The sequence below is a fragment of the Schistocerca americana genome, chromosome 4 (assembly GCF_021461395.2).
Source record: "Schistocerca americana isolate TAMUIC-IGC-003095 chromosome 4, iqSchAmer2.1, whole genome shotgun sequence".
In the NCBI taxonomy this organism is placed as follows: domain Eukaryota; kingdom Metazoa; phylum Arthropoda; class Insecta; order Orthoptera; family Acrididae; genus Schistocerca; species Schistocerca americana.
The window spans coordinates 833,071,392-833,085,571 of NC_060122.1; the positions used below are offsets into that span (position 1 = coordinate 833,071,392).

A 14,180-nucleotide genomic window follows, 5' to 3' on the forward strand; every position below is an offset into this window, starting at 1 on the left:
TTCCTTAATCTTCTAACATAAGTCGTAGGGTCAGTATTGCCTCACGTGTTCCAATATTTCTACGGAATCCAGACAGATCTTCCCCGAGGTAGGCTTCTGCCAGTCTTTCCATTCGTCTGTAAAGAATTCGTGTTAATATTTTGCAGCTGTGACTTATTAAACTGATAGTTCGGTAATTTTCACATCTGTCAACACCTGCTTTCTTTGGGATTGGAATTATTATATTCTTCTTGAAGTCTGAGGGTATTTCGCCTGTCTCATACATCTTGCTCACCAGATGGTAGAGTTTTGTCATGACTGGCTCTCTCAAGGCCATCAGTAGTTCTAATGGAATGTTCTCTACTCCCGGGGCCTGTTTCGACTCAGGTCTTTCAGTGCTCTGTCAAACTCTTCACACAGTATCATATCTTCCATTTCATCTTCATCTACATCCTCTTCCATTTCCACAATATTGTCCTCAAGTACTTCGCCCTTGTATAGACCCTCTATATACTCCTTCCACCTTTCTGCTTTCTCTTCTTTGCTTAGAACTGGGTTTCCATCTGAGCTTTTGATATTCATACAAGTGGCTCTCTTTTCTCCAAAGGTCTCTTTAATTTTCCTGTAGGCAGTATCTATCTTACCCCTAGTGAGATAAGCCTCTACATCCTTACATTTGTCCTCTAGCTATCCCTGCTTAGCCATTTTGAACTTTTTGTCGATCTCATTTTTGAGACGTTTGTATTCCTTTATCCCTGCCTCATTTACTACATTTTTATATTTTCTCCTTTCATCAATTAAATTCAATATTTCTTCTGTTACCCAAGGATTTCTACTAGCCCTCGTCTTTTTACCTATTTGATCTTCTATTGCATTCACTACTTCATCCCTCAAAGCTACCCATTCTTCTTCTACTGTACTTCGTTCCCCCATTTCTGTCAATTGTTCCCTTATGCTCTCCCTGAAACTCTGTACAACCTCTGGTTTAGTCAGTTTATCCAGGTCTCATCTCCTTAAATTCCCACCTTTTTACAGTTTCTTCATTATTAATCTACAGTTCATAAGCAATAGATTGTGGTCAGAGTCCACATCTGCCCCTGGATATGTCTTTCAATATAAAACCTGGTTCCTAAATCTCTGTGTTGCCGTTATATAATCTATCTGATATCTTGTAGTATCTCCAGGATACTTCCATGTATACAACCTTCTTTTATGATTCTTGAACCAAGTGTTAGCTATGATTAAGTTATGCTCTGTGCTAAATTCTACCAGACGGCTTCCTCTTTCATTTCTTACCCCTAATCCATATTCACCTACTATGTTTCCATATCTCCCTTTTCCCATCATCATTTAACCATACAGTAAAGCTATATGCCCTCGGGAAAAATTACGGCTGTAGTTTCCCCTTGCTTTCAGCCGTTCGCAGTACCAGCATAGCAAGGCCGTTTTGGTTAGCGTTACAAGGACAGGTCAGTCAGTCATCCAGACTGTTGCCCCTGCAACTACTGAAAAGGCTGCTGCTGCAAACCATACGTTTGTCTGGCCTCTCAACAGATACCCCTCCGTTGTGGTTGCACCTACGGTACGGCCATCTATATCGCTGAGACACGCAAGCCTTCCCACCAACGGCAAGGTCCATGGGATCATGGGGGGAGGAAATAATTATATTATAGTTCGTTAATTACATTACATACGGAAAAGTTGATTTTTAACTACGTAACGGGAGTATGTCTTATACTCTTTCGCATATTACACTGCATAAGCAGACATTGGGTTTCAACTATTTATGGAGAGTATGTTATATATTCAGTCTAACACTGCATAGCGAATGATATATAGCTTTCTATGAAATTTATCAATGTGACTCCTGAACCATTCTGTAAACGATTTTTTGAAGTCTGTAGTGTAGGCATAGTCGACATTTTCATCGCTTTACTCAACTCAGCTGCTTTTTAAGTGTCTGACGTATTTTTTATAAATAAGTCAGCTTGTTTGGATTCTTTTGAGCACATCCCTGATGGGGTTACACATACCTGGCTGTTTACACATACCCAACTCTTTGATTTTACTGTTCGCTAATCTTTAAGGCTCTGACTGAGGAAAGGCTGGGAAGTTTATACAGAATCTCTCTCTCTCTCTCTCCCCCCCCTCTCTCTCTCTCTCTCTCTCTCTCTCTCTCTCTCTCTCTCTCTCTCTCTCTGTGCGTGTGTACGTGTGTGTGTGTGTGTGTGTGTGTGTGTGTGTGTGTGTGTGTGTGCGTGTGTGTGTGTTTGTGTGTGTGTAAAATGTTTACCATTTTATACGAACTTGTCATTGTTATGCATCATTTTAACAGTATGCTATGATTGTCTGGAGAGGGGGATGGTGTGGGGGAAAGACGTGTGGCTCCTGTTTTAATTTTCCTACTATCACAGTTGGGCTAGTTCCACCATCTTGGATCCTTGATTGGTTGTTTCATTTTAATACTAGACTGTGAGTGGCTGGCGAAGGTTCGGGTGGGAGATGCGAGGAACATGATTATGTAATGCATTCAAGCTGAGGGTCGAGGCAGAGGTGAAGGAGAGGACAATGACATGCGCCAACAGATACAAACAACATGCAAAAGAGTCGTCTCATGATACTACTTACAGTGATTCAAATTTTATTTGTTACGTTTTACCAGGCCGATTATTTGAACGATAGGAGTCATTAATATCGAAAATTGCACAGAAGCTACGTCAGTTGCAGCGCTGCTTCTGTGATACTAATATAGTAAGTCGCACAGTTAAGAAAACCAATAACTGATTTCCTTTCATATGAGAAGAACGGTGTCTGTCATGTAGCCACTTCACAGCGCGTAGGGCCATGCAACGATCTGGTAATATATTGACAGTGACATAGCCACAGAATTCTTTTTGGTGGTAGGCGGTGTCATGTCGTAAACAGATGTACCAGTATTTGGACCACTGTCGCCTATAATCAGGATATATAACACTACTGTGCCAATGTTCATTTAATATGCTATCTTCTCTCCTCCACAGGATGGAAAACCAACGAAAAAGCAAAGCAAGTACAATTAGAGCCAATTAGTGCACCAGAAGTGCGGAAGCGGAAAGAACTCTCTGTGGTTTTCAAACACCTTGTCTACAAGCTTGATGTGAGCCACGTTTGCAAAATATCGGCACATACAAGGCAATCAGAAATCCCAGGTAATCCATAACAAATTAAGTAGGTAGCAAGAGCTACGATGTTAATTAAGGTTTTCCGAAACTTGAGGCGCATCCATCATCATTGCATGCCACAATCAACTTCGTAACTTTCAAGAAACGTCCGAACATGAGTACATAAGAAAATAGCGTGAGAAACTGGCTGTCTTTGTGACTGCTACTGGTTTTGAAATCAGCACCTGAGGAACCACAGGACATGTGACAGGAATGAAGCCTAAAAAGACAGGTGGACCTTTTGGCTGCTAAGGGACTCACCCCACTAATTTTGAAGCAGTTATCATTTCAACATATTAGGCCCAAGACGTCATTACCTCGCTAATTATGATTCACTAATCAGTTACTGCGTCACATATCGATCAATGCCTAGCCTGTTAATGCCATAACCTGGGGTGAAACGCTTTACTTGCCATAGCCAGTCTACATTTTTTATCCTCCCTACTTCGACCATTATCAGTTATTTTCTTTCCCAAATAGCAAAACCCATTTACTACTTTAAGTGTCTCTTTTCCTAATCTAATTCTCTCAGCATCACCTGATTTAATTCGACCACATCCCATTATCCTTGCACTGTTTTCTTGATGTTCATCTTCTATCCTCCTTTCAAGACACTGTCCATTCCGTTCAGCTGCTCTTCCACGTCCTTTGCTGTCTCTGACACAATCACAATGTCGTCGGCAAACTTCAATGTTTTTATTTCCTCTCCACGGATTTTTATTCGCACTCCCAATTTTTCTTTTGTTTCCTTTACTGCTTGTTCAACATACAGAATGAATAACATCGACGATAGGCTACAATCACGTCTCACACCCCTCTCAACCACTGCTTCCCTTTCGTGCCCCTCGTCTCTTATAACTGCCGTCTGGTTTCTGTAAAAATTGTAAATAGCCTTTCGCTCCCTGTATTTTACCCCTGCCACCTTCAGAATAAGAGGGTATTCCAGTCAACGTTGTCAAAAACTTTCTCTAAGTCTACAAATGCTAGAAAAGTAGATTTTCCTTTCTTAAACAATCTAATAAGATAAGTCGCAATGTTAGTATTGCCTCGCGTGTTCCAACATTTCTACGGAATCCTAACTCATCTTTACCGAGGTTGGCTTCTACCAGTTTTTCCATTCGTCTGTAAAGAATTCGTGTCAGTATTTTGCAACCGTGACTGATTTAACTGACAGTTCGGTAATTTTCACACCTGTCAGCGCTGCTTTGGCATTGGAAGTATTACATTCTTCTTGAAGTCTGAGGATATTTCGCCTGTCTCATACATCTTGCTCACCAGATGGAAGTGTTTTGTCATGGCTGGCTCTCCCAAGGCTGTCAGTAATCCTAATGAAATGTTGTCTGTTCCCAAGACCTTGTTTCAACTTAGGTCTTTCAATGGTCTGCAAATTCTTCACGCAGTGTCATATCTCCAATTTCATCTTCATCTACGTCCTCTTCCATTTCCATAATATTGCCCTCAAGTACATCGAACTTGTATAGCCTCTCTATATACTCCTTCCACATTTCTGCTTTCCTTTCTTTACTGAGGACTGGTTTTCCAACTGAGCTCTTGAAATTCATTGAGGTGGTTCTCTTTTTTCCAAAGGTCTCTTTAATTTTCCTGTAGGCAGTATCTATCTTACCCCTAGTGATATATGCCTCTATATCCTTACATTTGTCCTCTAGCCATCCCTGCTTAGCCATTTTGCATTCCCACCAAACTCATTTCTGAGACGTTTGTATTCCTTTTTATCTGCTCCATTTACTGCATTTTTATATTTTGTCCTTTCATCAATTAAATTCAATATCTCTTCTTTTACCCGTGAATATCTACTAGCCCTCGTCTCTCTACCTATTTGATCCTCTGCGACCTTCACTATTTCATCTCTCAAAGCTACCCATTCTTCTTCTACTGTATCTGTTTCCCCTGCTCTTGTCAGTCGTTCCCTAATGCACTCTCCGAAACTCTCTAGAGCCTCCGGTAGTTTCAGTTTTTCCAGGTCCCATCTCCTTAAATTCCTATCTTTTTTGCAGTTTCTTCAGTTTTAGTCTAGAGTTCATAACCAATAAATTGTGGTCAGATACCACATCTGCCCCTGGAAATGTCTTACAATTTGAAATCTGTCTTACCATATATAATCAATCTGAAATCTTCCGGTGACTACAGGCGTCTTCCACGTATAAAACCTTGTTTCATGATTCTTAAACCAAGTGTTAGGATTGATTAAGTTATACGCTGTGCAAAATTCTGCTAGGCGGCTTCCACTTACATTCCTTATCCCGATTCCATATTCACTTACTACTTTCCCTTCTCTTCCTTTTCCTACTATCGAATTACAGTCCCACATAACTATTAAATTTTCGACTCCCTTAACTATCTGGATAATTTCTTTTATCGCATCTTACATTTCTTCATTCTTTTCTTCGTCTGCTTAGCTAGTTGGCATACAAACTCGTACTACTGTGGTAGGCGTGGGCTTTGTGTCTGTCTTGGCTACAATAATGCGTTCACTATGCTATTCGTAATAGCTTACCCGCGTTCTTATTTTTTACTCATTACTAATCCTACTCCTACTTTACCCTTGTTTGATTTTCTATTTATAACCCTGTATTCACCTGACCAGAAGTCTTGTTCCTCCTGCCACTGCACTTCGGTAATTCCCACTATATCTAACTTTAACCTATCCATTTCCTCAGGTTACCCTCCATTCAGACTCTTGCACGCAGCGACTGTTATTGACTTGTAAATAATAGATTTCAGCTATCAGTCGTCCTTTTGAAATTTTATTGGCAGATATATATATTTGAGCTAGAAACTAGACATTCCCAATGCACTATCATTTTTGATCAATGCATGTAATGCCTGTTGGTGGGGCTTCATGCACAGATTCGCGTGTTGGGAATCTTGTTGTTCTCGTTTTACATTAACCACCTTGGGACAACATTAGTTGTAACGTAAGACGTTTCTCCGATGATGCCATTGTCTATAATAGTGTACTGTCTGGAGAAAAGCTGGGCAAGTACTGAGTTTGATATTAATAGGACTTCAAACTGGTACAAAGAGCGGAAATTTGGTTTAAATTTTCAGAAATGTGAAATAGTTCACTTCACAAAACGCGAATACGTAGTATGTTACGACATCAGTTTCAACGAGTAACGAATGTGATCGGTCAGTTCATACAAATACTTGTGTGTAACACTTCGTAGGGATATGAAATGGAAAGATCACACCGGCTTACTCGTAGGTGAAACAGGTGGCAGACTTCGGTTGACTGGTAGAATAATAGGGAAATACAACCAGTCGACAAAAGAGACTGCTTACAAATTACTCTTTCAACCTACCCTAGAATACTGCAGAAGTGTACGGTACGTGTACCAAATAGGACTAACACTGAACGTGTACAGAGGAAGGTATCACAAAGGGTCACAGGTTTGTCTGACCTTTACGGACTGTCACAAGAGAAGCTGACGAACTTGAAAGGGCAGCCACTAGGAGACAGAGGCAAACTGTCCAGAGACAGTTTGCTTCCAAAGTCTGAAGAACCGGTTTTAAATAAAGTTTCTAGCAATGTATTACAGGCCCCTACTTACCTCTTCCACAGGGATCGTGAGGACAAGATTAGGTTAACTACAGCCGTCACAAAAGAATTTAAACAATCATTCTTCCTGTCTTCCGTACGTGAATGGAATGGAAAGAAGCGATAATAATTGATACATTGGGAAGTATCCTCTGCCGTGCGTTTTCCAGTGGTTTGCAGAGAAAAGATTATGATGCAGATGAAGAACTAGAAGTTTGTGAAATGTTCACCACCTCAAAGCAATCTAAGTGATTGAAGAGATAGCTCCACTGTGAATAACTGTTGTGGAAACAGCAGAAGGGTCGCTGATGCGTTGCCTAAGAGAGTGCACGATAACCATCCAACTATCTATCGTGGCCAAGCTCACTGCCCAGATGAATAGGGCAATTATATTGTCTACAACTACAATGAAAGTGCTGAAGGGAAAAAAAAAACCTTGTGAATAGGTACGAGGGGACTGAACCCGGTTAGCTGGTGTTACGCACATTTGGCGCATCTAGTGGATCTAGCTTCTTGCTTTTGTAGGAATAGTAGATTTTGAACTGTCCAGAGCTGAGCTGGTCAGTGGATTTAGTTAACTGGTGCGTGACTCGAAGTTTCCGAGTAGTGTCCAACGTCTCCTCTTTTTCGGATACCAACTTGTATGAATGGCAGCCGTTGAGTTTCTGACGTATGAAGACTGGTGGCGGTGCCCTATCTTTGTGATCTGTTTGGCGTTATCTTTCAGCAAGGTAAAGCAAGACTGCACGTGTTGCTGACGCAGCCTTGAACTACGTCGATACAGTGGGTGTTCGATCATTCCATTGATCAACACGTCCTCCAGATCTCCTACCCATTGAAGAATCTGGCGTCGACTGTAGAGACTCTATCATGCCAGAAATCAGTAGCCACTACGTCTGTTGAGCTCTGGCTAAAAGTTGAAGCGAAGTGGATTACATACCTGCGCCTATCGTATAAAGAAAGTTCAAGTCGATGTACAACGAGGTCAAGCGGTGGTTGCTGTCAGAGGAGGTACTCTAGGGATCGCCGACTCTTGGGCTGTGAACAGATAATTTTTCGTCGGGATGGAGGCGAGGAACCCTTGTGGTTTCGATAGACGCAAAAAAAAAGAAAAGAAAAAAAATATTTGTTCTATTATTCCTCACAATACAGTTTGTCGCCATGTCTTCTGTGGTGGCTGGTGACTTCACAAGCCAGAGTGGAATCTGCTGAATCCAGCGGCAGACTCAGGGCTGCCAGAGACTGCTGTATCAACCCTGTGTGCAGGCTAGTGAGTTGGAGTGTGGCGGGCTGCCCCACCCATTGGTTCAGAAGACAATTGCCATTGGTGCAAATGAGGCTGTGACTGTGGTGTGTGTGTGTGTGTGTGTTTAACTCACAGGCCATTCTGAGAGTACTTGGTCCCTCTCAGGTCACTGCCCGTGTTGTCCCAACAGATGGACTGCGATTTTGCCATATTGGATGTTGTTATGTCTTCTTAAACTCTGATCCTGGCTTGCTGATTTGGTAGACTATCTGACCTGAATGACGCTGCAGTTCCAGACCAATTGGTGCCCTGATCTGCAATGGTGTTGACTATCCATATGTGGCAGCATCAGTACTGGATGGTGGTTCACAGCCATCCCTAGCTACAGCTTGGTGGTTATAACATCAGGCAGCAAGAATATGACCAATACAGGAAGTATCTCACACAAGATGTTACGATATAGTAATCAGACAATCAAATGTGTATGACATGAATGCCATCTGTCTTCCTGATCGACTGCCTGTAGGCTAACAGGCTGGTGCGTTTATGGCACCAAAGAGTGGCTTTATTGTATGTCATTTGTAATGACTGGTCTCTCTCATTACGAGTCGTAGTGGTCTTCAGTTCTGCTGTACTGACTTAATCAGTTTCTTCCAGTATCGTAACTGCTTTGTCAAACCAGTGATAGGTGTTGTGTTGTAACTAGTGCTTCTTACATAATGTTACATGAGCAGCGCAGGCAGGCCGGTCTGCACTTGTCTTAGACTTGTCCGGTGAGCTCGCTTGATTAACACACGGAAATGCTGATGTCACACTCTTAGTGACCGATTAACTGTGTGGAAATGTTTAGGCCTGTCAGCTGGCTCGTGTTGATACTTCCGTGTGCTTGAACAATGCTGGACTGTGGGGACTTTTCTTTCTGCTGCTCCTTTCCTATCTTGATGTGTATCAGTACTAAATTCGCACCTTTTATACCCTCATATCGGCTAGAAATTGACTTGTTTTCTGGAGTAACACTTCGCTGTTTTCTGGAGTAACATTTCGCTGTTTTCTATCTTTCCTGGTGTTGCAATTTTAATGGACAGCTGTATATCTGCCATAAAACAATATGTGTGGCGCCGTTCATAGCAGGATGTGTCATTAGTCTGGATTAGCGCTTAAAATCACTTCGAAATGATCGCCATGACAATGTCGATGCGAGGCGCCAGAGACACAGGACTGTACTCGATGTCGGAAAAAGTCGCTCAGTTAGAATCGACATTCGCTTCTACGGCACAAAGTGCAATCCGCCTGACACGGCCGACCGGAGGGAAGCGCTGGCTCGGTTTTATATTTTTTTGGGGGCCGCACAGAGAGAAGTCGCGGGGGCGCGCCCGACAACGGCGGCACAGCCCCTCGCCAAGTCAGCCGTCAGCGGCAGCGGTGGCGGGGGACGGCGTCCCCCACCCTCCACCCCCGACTCCCACCAACCCACTGGCAGCCGGGCTGGTCTGGCGTCGGAGGCGGGGGCGGGGGCGGGGGCGGAGGCGGGGGCGGCCAGAGACGGCCGGATTCCAATATAGCGGGCGCCGGCCGGGCCGCCCACCGGCTCACATCAAGGGGAAAAACCGCCGGCATTTGCATACAGCTGCGGCGCGGCGCCGGGCCGCGCCGCGCCGAGTCGAGCGGCGCCCGGCCGCCGCCGACGCCGCCTCCACCAAAAACGTCTCCGCCATTCGCGGGGCCCGCCGTGGCCTGCACTTAGCGGTGACCGGGGGTTTTGCAACGAGGGACGTCATTACAAACAATGCGACACTGCAGAGCTAGTGACGTACACTGAGCGAATGGCAAGTGCTACACCACAAAAACACCAACGCGGTATTTACGAAACTTGTGGACTCTGCGTCGGTTTACTGAAACTGGCTGTGAAACCTCCCACTGCAGACGTTACCACTGCTTCCACCGTACTGAGATCAGCATATGTGTGCGGGTCTTCGTTGGATCTTAAACCAGTGGAAAATACCCCAGTGTTTTGTAACTTTTATTGACCTGACGTCTTAACTTCAGGTAGGCTGCATGACAAAAAAAAGTGGAAGACGCAGAACCCGTGCTGAATCATCAAAGTAACTTGCTACACGTACAGAACTTCGGCGGGTATGCAAGTGAGCAGCGTTGCAACTGCCTGTGACACCAAGAACGATCGCCAGAGTGCATCTGACTTGTTACCAGGCCTGGTAGAGGACACAAGGCACGTGAAAAGCGTCAAATGTTGAGTGGTTTGCTGTGAAGGACAAGTAGATACCGCGTACTCCTGTGAGACAGTGCTATCAGCACCTGCCGAGTTTGAAATATGCCTCATTGTTTGTCTCCATCTGGATAGCTGTCAAATCGTGCAATATCAAGATTTGTGGAGCATTTGGATGTAACAGTAGCTCGAAGTTGCACAGCATGGGGACGAGGGTTAGGGCATACTCCTCGTTAAGTTTTCCGTGTAGCACGTCTGACCTCCATAGGGGAAGACAGACTTCTGCTTTTGTAGTGGTAACGTGACAGGAAACCTAATGAATACCGCCCCACTGTGTTCAGCGGTGAATCATCGTTTTCCACGACTGTACTCCGCATGAGCGTCGTCTGCGAGAATGGTGATGGCCTGAGGAGGGTTACGATTCTTGTAATGTTTTGCAGAGGTTTAGCGTTTCTGGACCTGGCATCATGGTCTGCGGGGCCCGCGGTTTTGACTTCAGGTCACCGCTGCTAGCGATAGAGGGAAATCTGACAACACAGTGGTACTGCGTCCTCATGTATTACCTCTAATGCGACAGTATTCTGGTGCAGTTTTTCAACAGGACAATGCTCTTCTACACATGTTAATGTAAATGCGAACATTTTACATTAGGGTTTACCGTGACTGTTATTGACATCGAATGAAGTAACAACTTTAATGTTACCAGACACTGCTTATTTATTTACGACATCCGTTTGAAAGGTTTTAACCTCTACCATCAGGTAGATGTATATTTGTTAGTATGACATAAATGTGTGTGTGGTATTACGATTTTTTGGAGAAACTTGTGGCACTGTCTAGCGGCAAAAGCCGGCCGCTGTGACCGAGCGGTTCTAGGCACTTCAGTCCGGAACCGCGCTACTGCTACGGTCGCTGGTTCGAATGTTGACTCGGGCATGGATGTGTGTGATGTCCTTAGGTTAGTTAGGTTTAAGTAGTTCTAAGTTCTAGGGGACTGATGACCTCAGATGTTAAGTCCCATAGTGCTCAGAGCCATTTGAACCCTTTTTTTTTGGGGGGGGGGGGGGGGGGGGAACAAAACACTCCAGTGGTCACAGGTTCATTTCACTGTCGTAACACATCACACGTATTCTGTCATATTTCGTTTTTACAACAGTAAACTTGTTTCATTCCATGACGTTAATGTATTCCTGTAGTCAACAACATCCCCAGATCTACACCCGATGTAACATATGTCAGGACGTCGACTTCATCTCATTCATAATTATTCTGAGGGGGACGTTTCACTAGTATAAGGCGCAAGAGCAACAATGTAATGGTGGAAACGCAGTAGAGTATCTTGCCTAAGAAAAGGATGCTGCGGCTTTATGACACCTTTTCTAAGCGAATTAGTTCACCCATCCAAGCTGCACGTTGTGGAACGTCATTCTGATGTCGTACTGGGTTAATACTGTCCAGTTCTTTGTAAATTTTATTCAGTGACATTACATACTCTCTCAACGCCTGAAGTTCCATTTCGTGTCCTCTCCCCCTTGTGGCTGCTTCATTTTTTTTTTGCTTGTTTTTCTTTTTTAGTCAGGCACTGTGGTTTGTCCTAGCCCGCAGTCACTGGCGAGGCGTCGATTCTCGATCAGGCAACTAAGTAAGGTGGTCGAAATTTTGCAAGGGATTCGAATTGTCTTATTTCCAGTCTTGGGTTTGACGAAAATAACAAAATCGAAACCACAAAACTGCATACTCCGAACGATTAATTATCTACTGCCCAGACCCAAAAATAATCCACATATGTTACAAGAATATTTTTCATCCTCAACGACCGAGGGATAACTTTCCTGATGGAACAAATTGATTAACCCAGTACAGCAGAACTGAAGACCGGTACGACTCCTAAAGAGAGAGATCAATTGAGTCGTTACAAATGACATTATATAACGAAGCCACTCTTTGATGCCAGTCAGTCTACAATGTCACCACAATTCCGCCCAATGCAACAGCGGGCGTGTCACATCCCTCTTACTCACATTTCACCCCATCTTTTGACGCCACTGCGATAGAAGCCAGAACTGCGATGCCCAGCGTTAAAATCACACGGTTTTCTTATGGGGAAAACATTTCAGGCACATTGCTGTTCAGAATCTATACGAAAAGCCCTCAGTGATTGGCATAAACGGTGTCAGTGAAACAATCCCTTCATCTGGGGCGTTGATCCCCACACATTTCGCGGTTGAAAGCGACAGGCGACAGTTCGCAGTGCGATGGGCAACAGAAAGATGTTCTTCACAACCTTTGACAGTGCTGATGTCCTCTGACGTTTCAGCCCCTCCTATAAGGACATTGTGGGCCAGCATCCACATCGACCGTTATCCCACCCGTTTGGAGAGCAGTGCGACCGCAGTCTTTGGTCCGGCTCACAGAATGCGACGAAATCTAAACATGATCCGAAGCAGTAAAGGAAGTTTGTGCTCTTTCAGCGCCCCTGTTTCGTGTGTTCCTGTGGCGTGGTCGTGGGGGGATGTGACACCGACACATGTGTAACTAAAACGGCAAAGGGTTGCTGTAACAACCTCTAGTTCAGCAAAATCCTCGGTGGCAGCCGCACACTTCTATCGAGCATTTTTAAATGAACCTCTAGGGACAGGGCGGATACACTATTGTGTTTTCACCATTACATTGTTGCTCTTGCGCCTTATACTAGTGAAACGTCCCCCTTAGAATAATTACGAATGACTGTGCTAGTAAACTTCTACGTTATTTGATTCAAGGACAGCTGAGTAAAACTTAACGTACTCAGATAGTTCTCTCTTTACTTATTCTGATTTAGCGCAACGGAATCTGACTTTCAATAATCCCTATAAAAGAATGACTAACAATAACCTATACCTTTCATGAATCACTTACCTCACAAAAATCTTCCTTACTCGAACTACTGCAATACAGCGTGCGCCAATACTGCCAGCTATATAAAAGATTCTAACTACTGAAGGCACTAACTACTGATAAGCATAGTTAGCAAATTAAAGATTCTGATAGAGGACAAACAATGTATTTACCTTAATGGTGTTCAAAAGTCATCATATAAATCCATCAATTAATGACATCCATCTTTACAAATTTCCTTTTTCTGGCGGACACACGTCCAGATCGTCAGCCTATAGCAACCTCTCAAAACTCTGCCATCTCTCTCGCCACATCCACCACTGCTGGCGGCTCACCTCCAACAGCCCAATGCTACGCGCTGTTCACCTCCAACTGCCCAACACTACACAAGCGAATATTCCAATAATGAGTCCAACCAGCCACAGACTGCACACAGCACAGTCAGTGATTTTCATACTGAGCGCTACGTGACGTTACCAAGATAAAAACCTAAACAGCCTACTTACACTAGGTCATCTGGAACTGGAGAGTGCAGAAGGGGTTGCCAGTCTGCAAGCACCTAGGACGTCGTCGCGAGTTGCCTCTAAGAGTATATTTTTAAAATTCTCAATAAAGGTGTGTGACGCCACCAAGGGTTTTGCCGAAGTGAGCGGCCTTAGAAGTAGCCTTTGCCATTTTATTCACGCACCTGTCAACGTCGCCTCTCCCCGGGATCACATCACAGAATGACAAGAGATAGGAGTGCTGAAAAAGCATGAGCACATTCTGCTGCTTCGGATCACGTTCAGATCTCGTCGAATGGTCGCACCCTGTAAGGCAGACCAAAAACTGCCGCCGCCCTGCACCCCAAACAGGTGCGATCACGTTCAATGTGGATGCAACCCCATAATGTCTTTAATGAAGGACTGAAATCTCCGAGGGTGTCAGCAATGTGCAAGTTTGTGAAGAATGTCTTACTTCTCCTCATCGCAATGCGCACTGTCGTTTACGATGGGGGAATGTGTGGGAATCAGCGCCCCAGGATAACGGGTCGTTTCACTGACGCCCTTTACGCCACCCTCTGCAGCCTTTTAGTGGCGGTTCTGAGCGCCGGCA

The 14,180-nt window shown here is 44.2% G+C and overlaps 1 protein-coding gene across 1 annotated transcript in view; it reads right to left on the reverse strand.

The window, feature by feature from the left end:
• Positions 1–9,311: 9,311 nt before the first annotated feature.
• Positions 9,312–14,180, reverse strand: part of LOC124613840 (cyclin-dependent kinase inhibitor 1C-like) — a 151,349-nt gene continuing 146,480 nt past the window's right edge. Inside the window, exon 3 of the mRNA XM_047142563.1 lies at positions 9,312–9,572. Within this exon, the coding sequence (XP_046998519.1) occupies positions 9,312–9,572 (261 nt within the window). The remainder of the gene's footprint in view (positions 9,573–14,180) is intronic.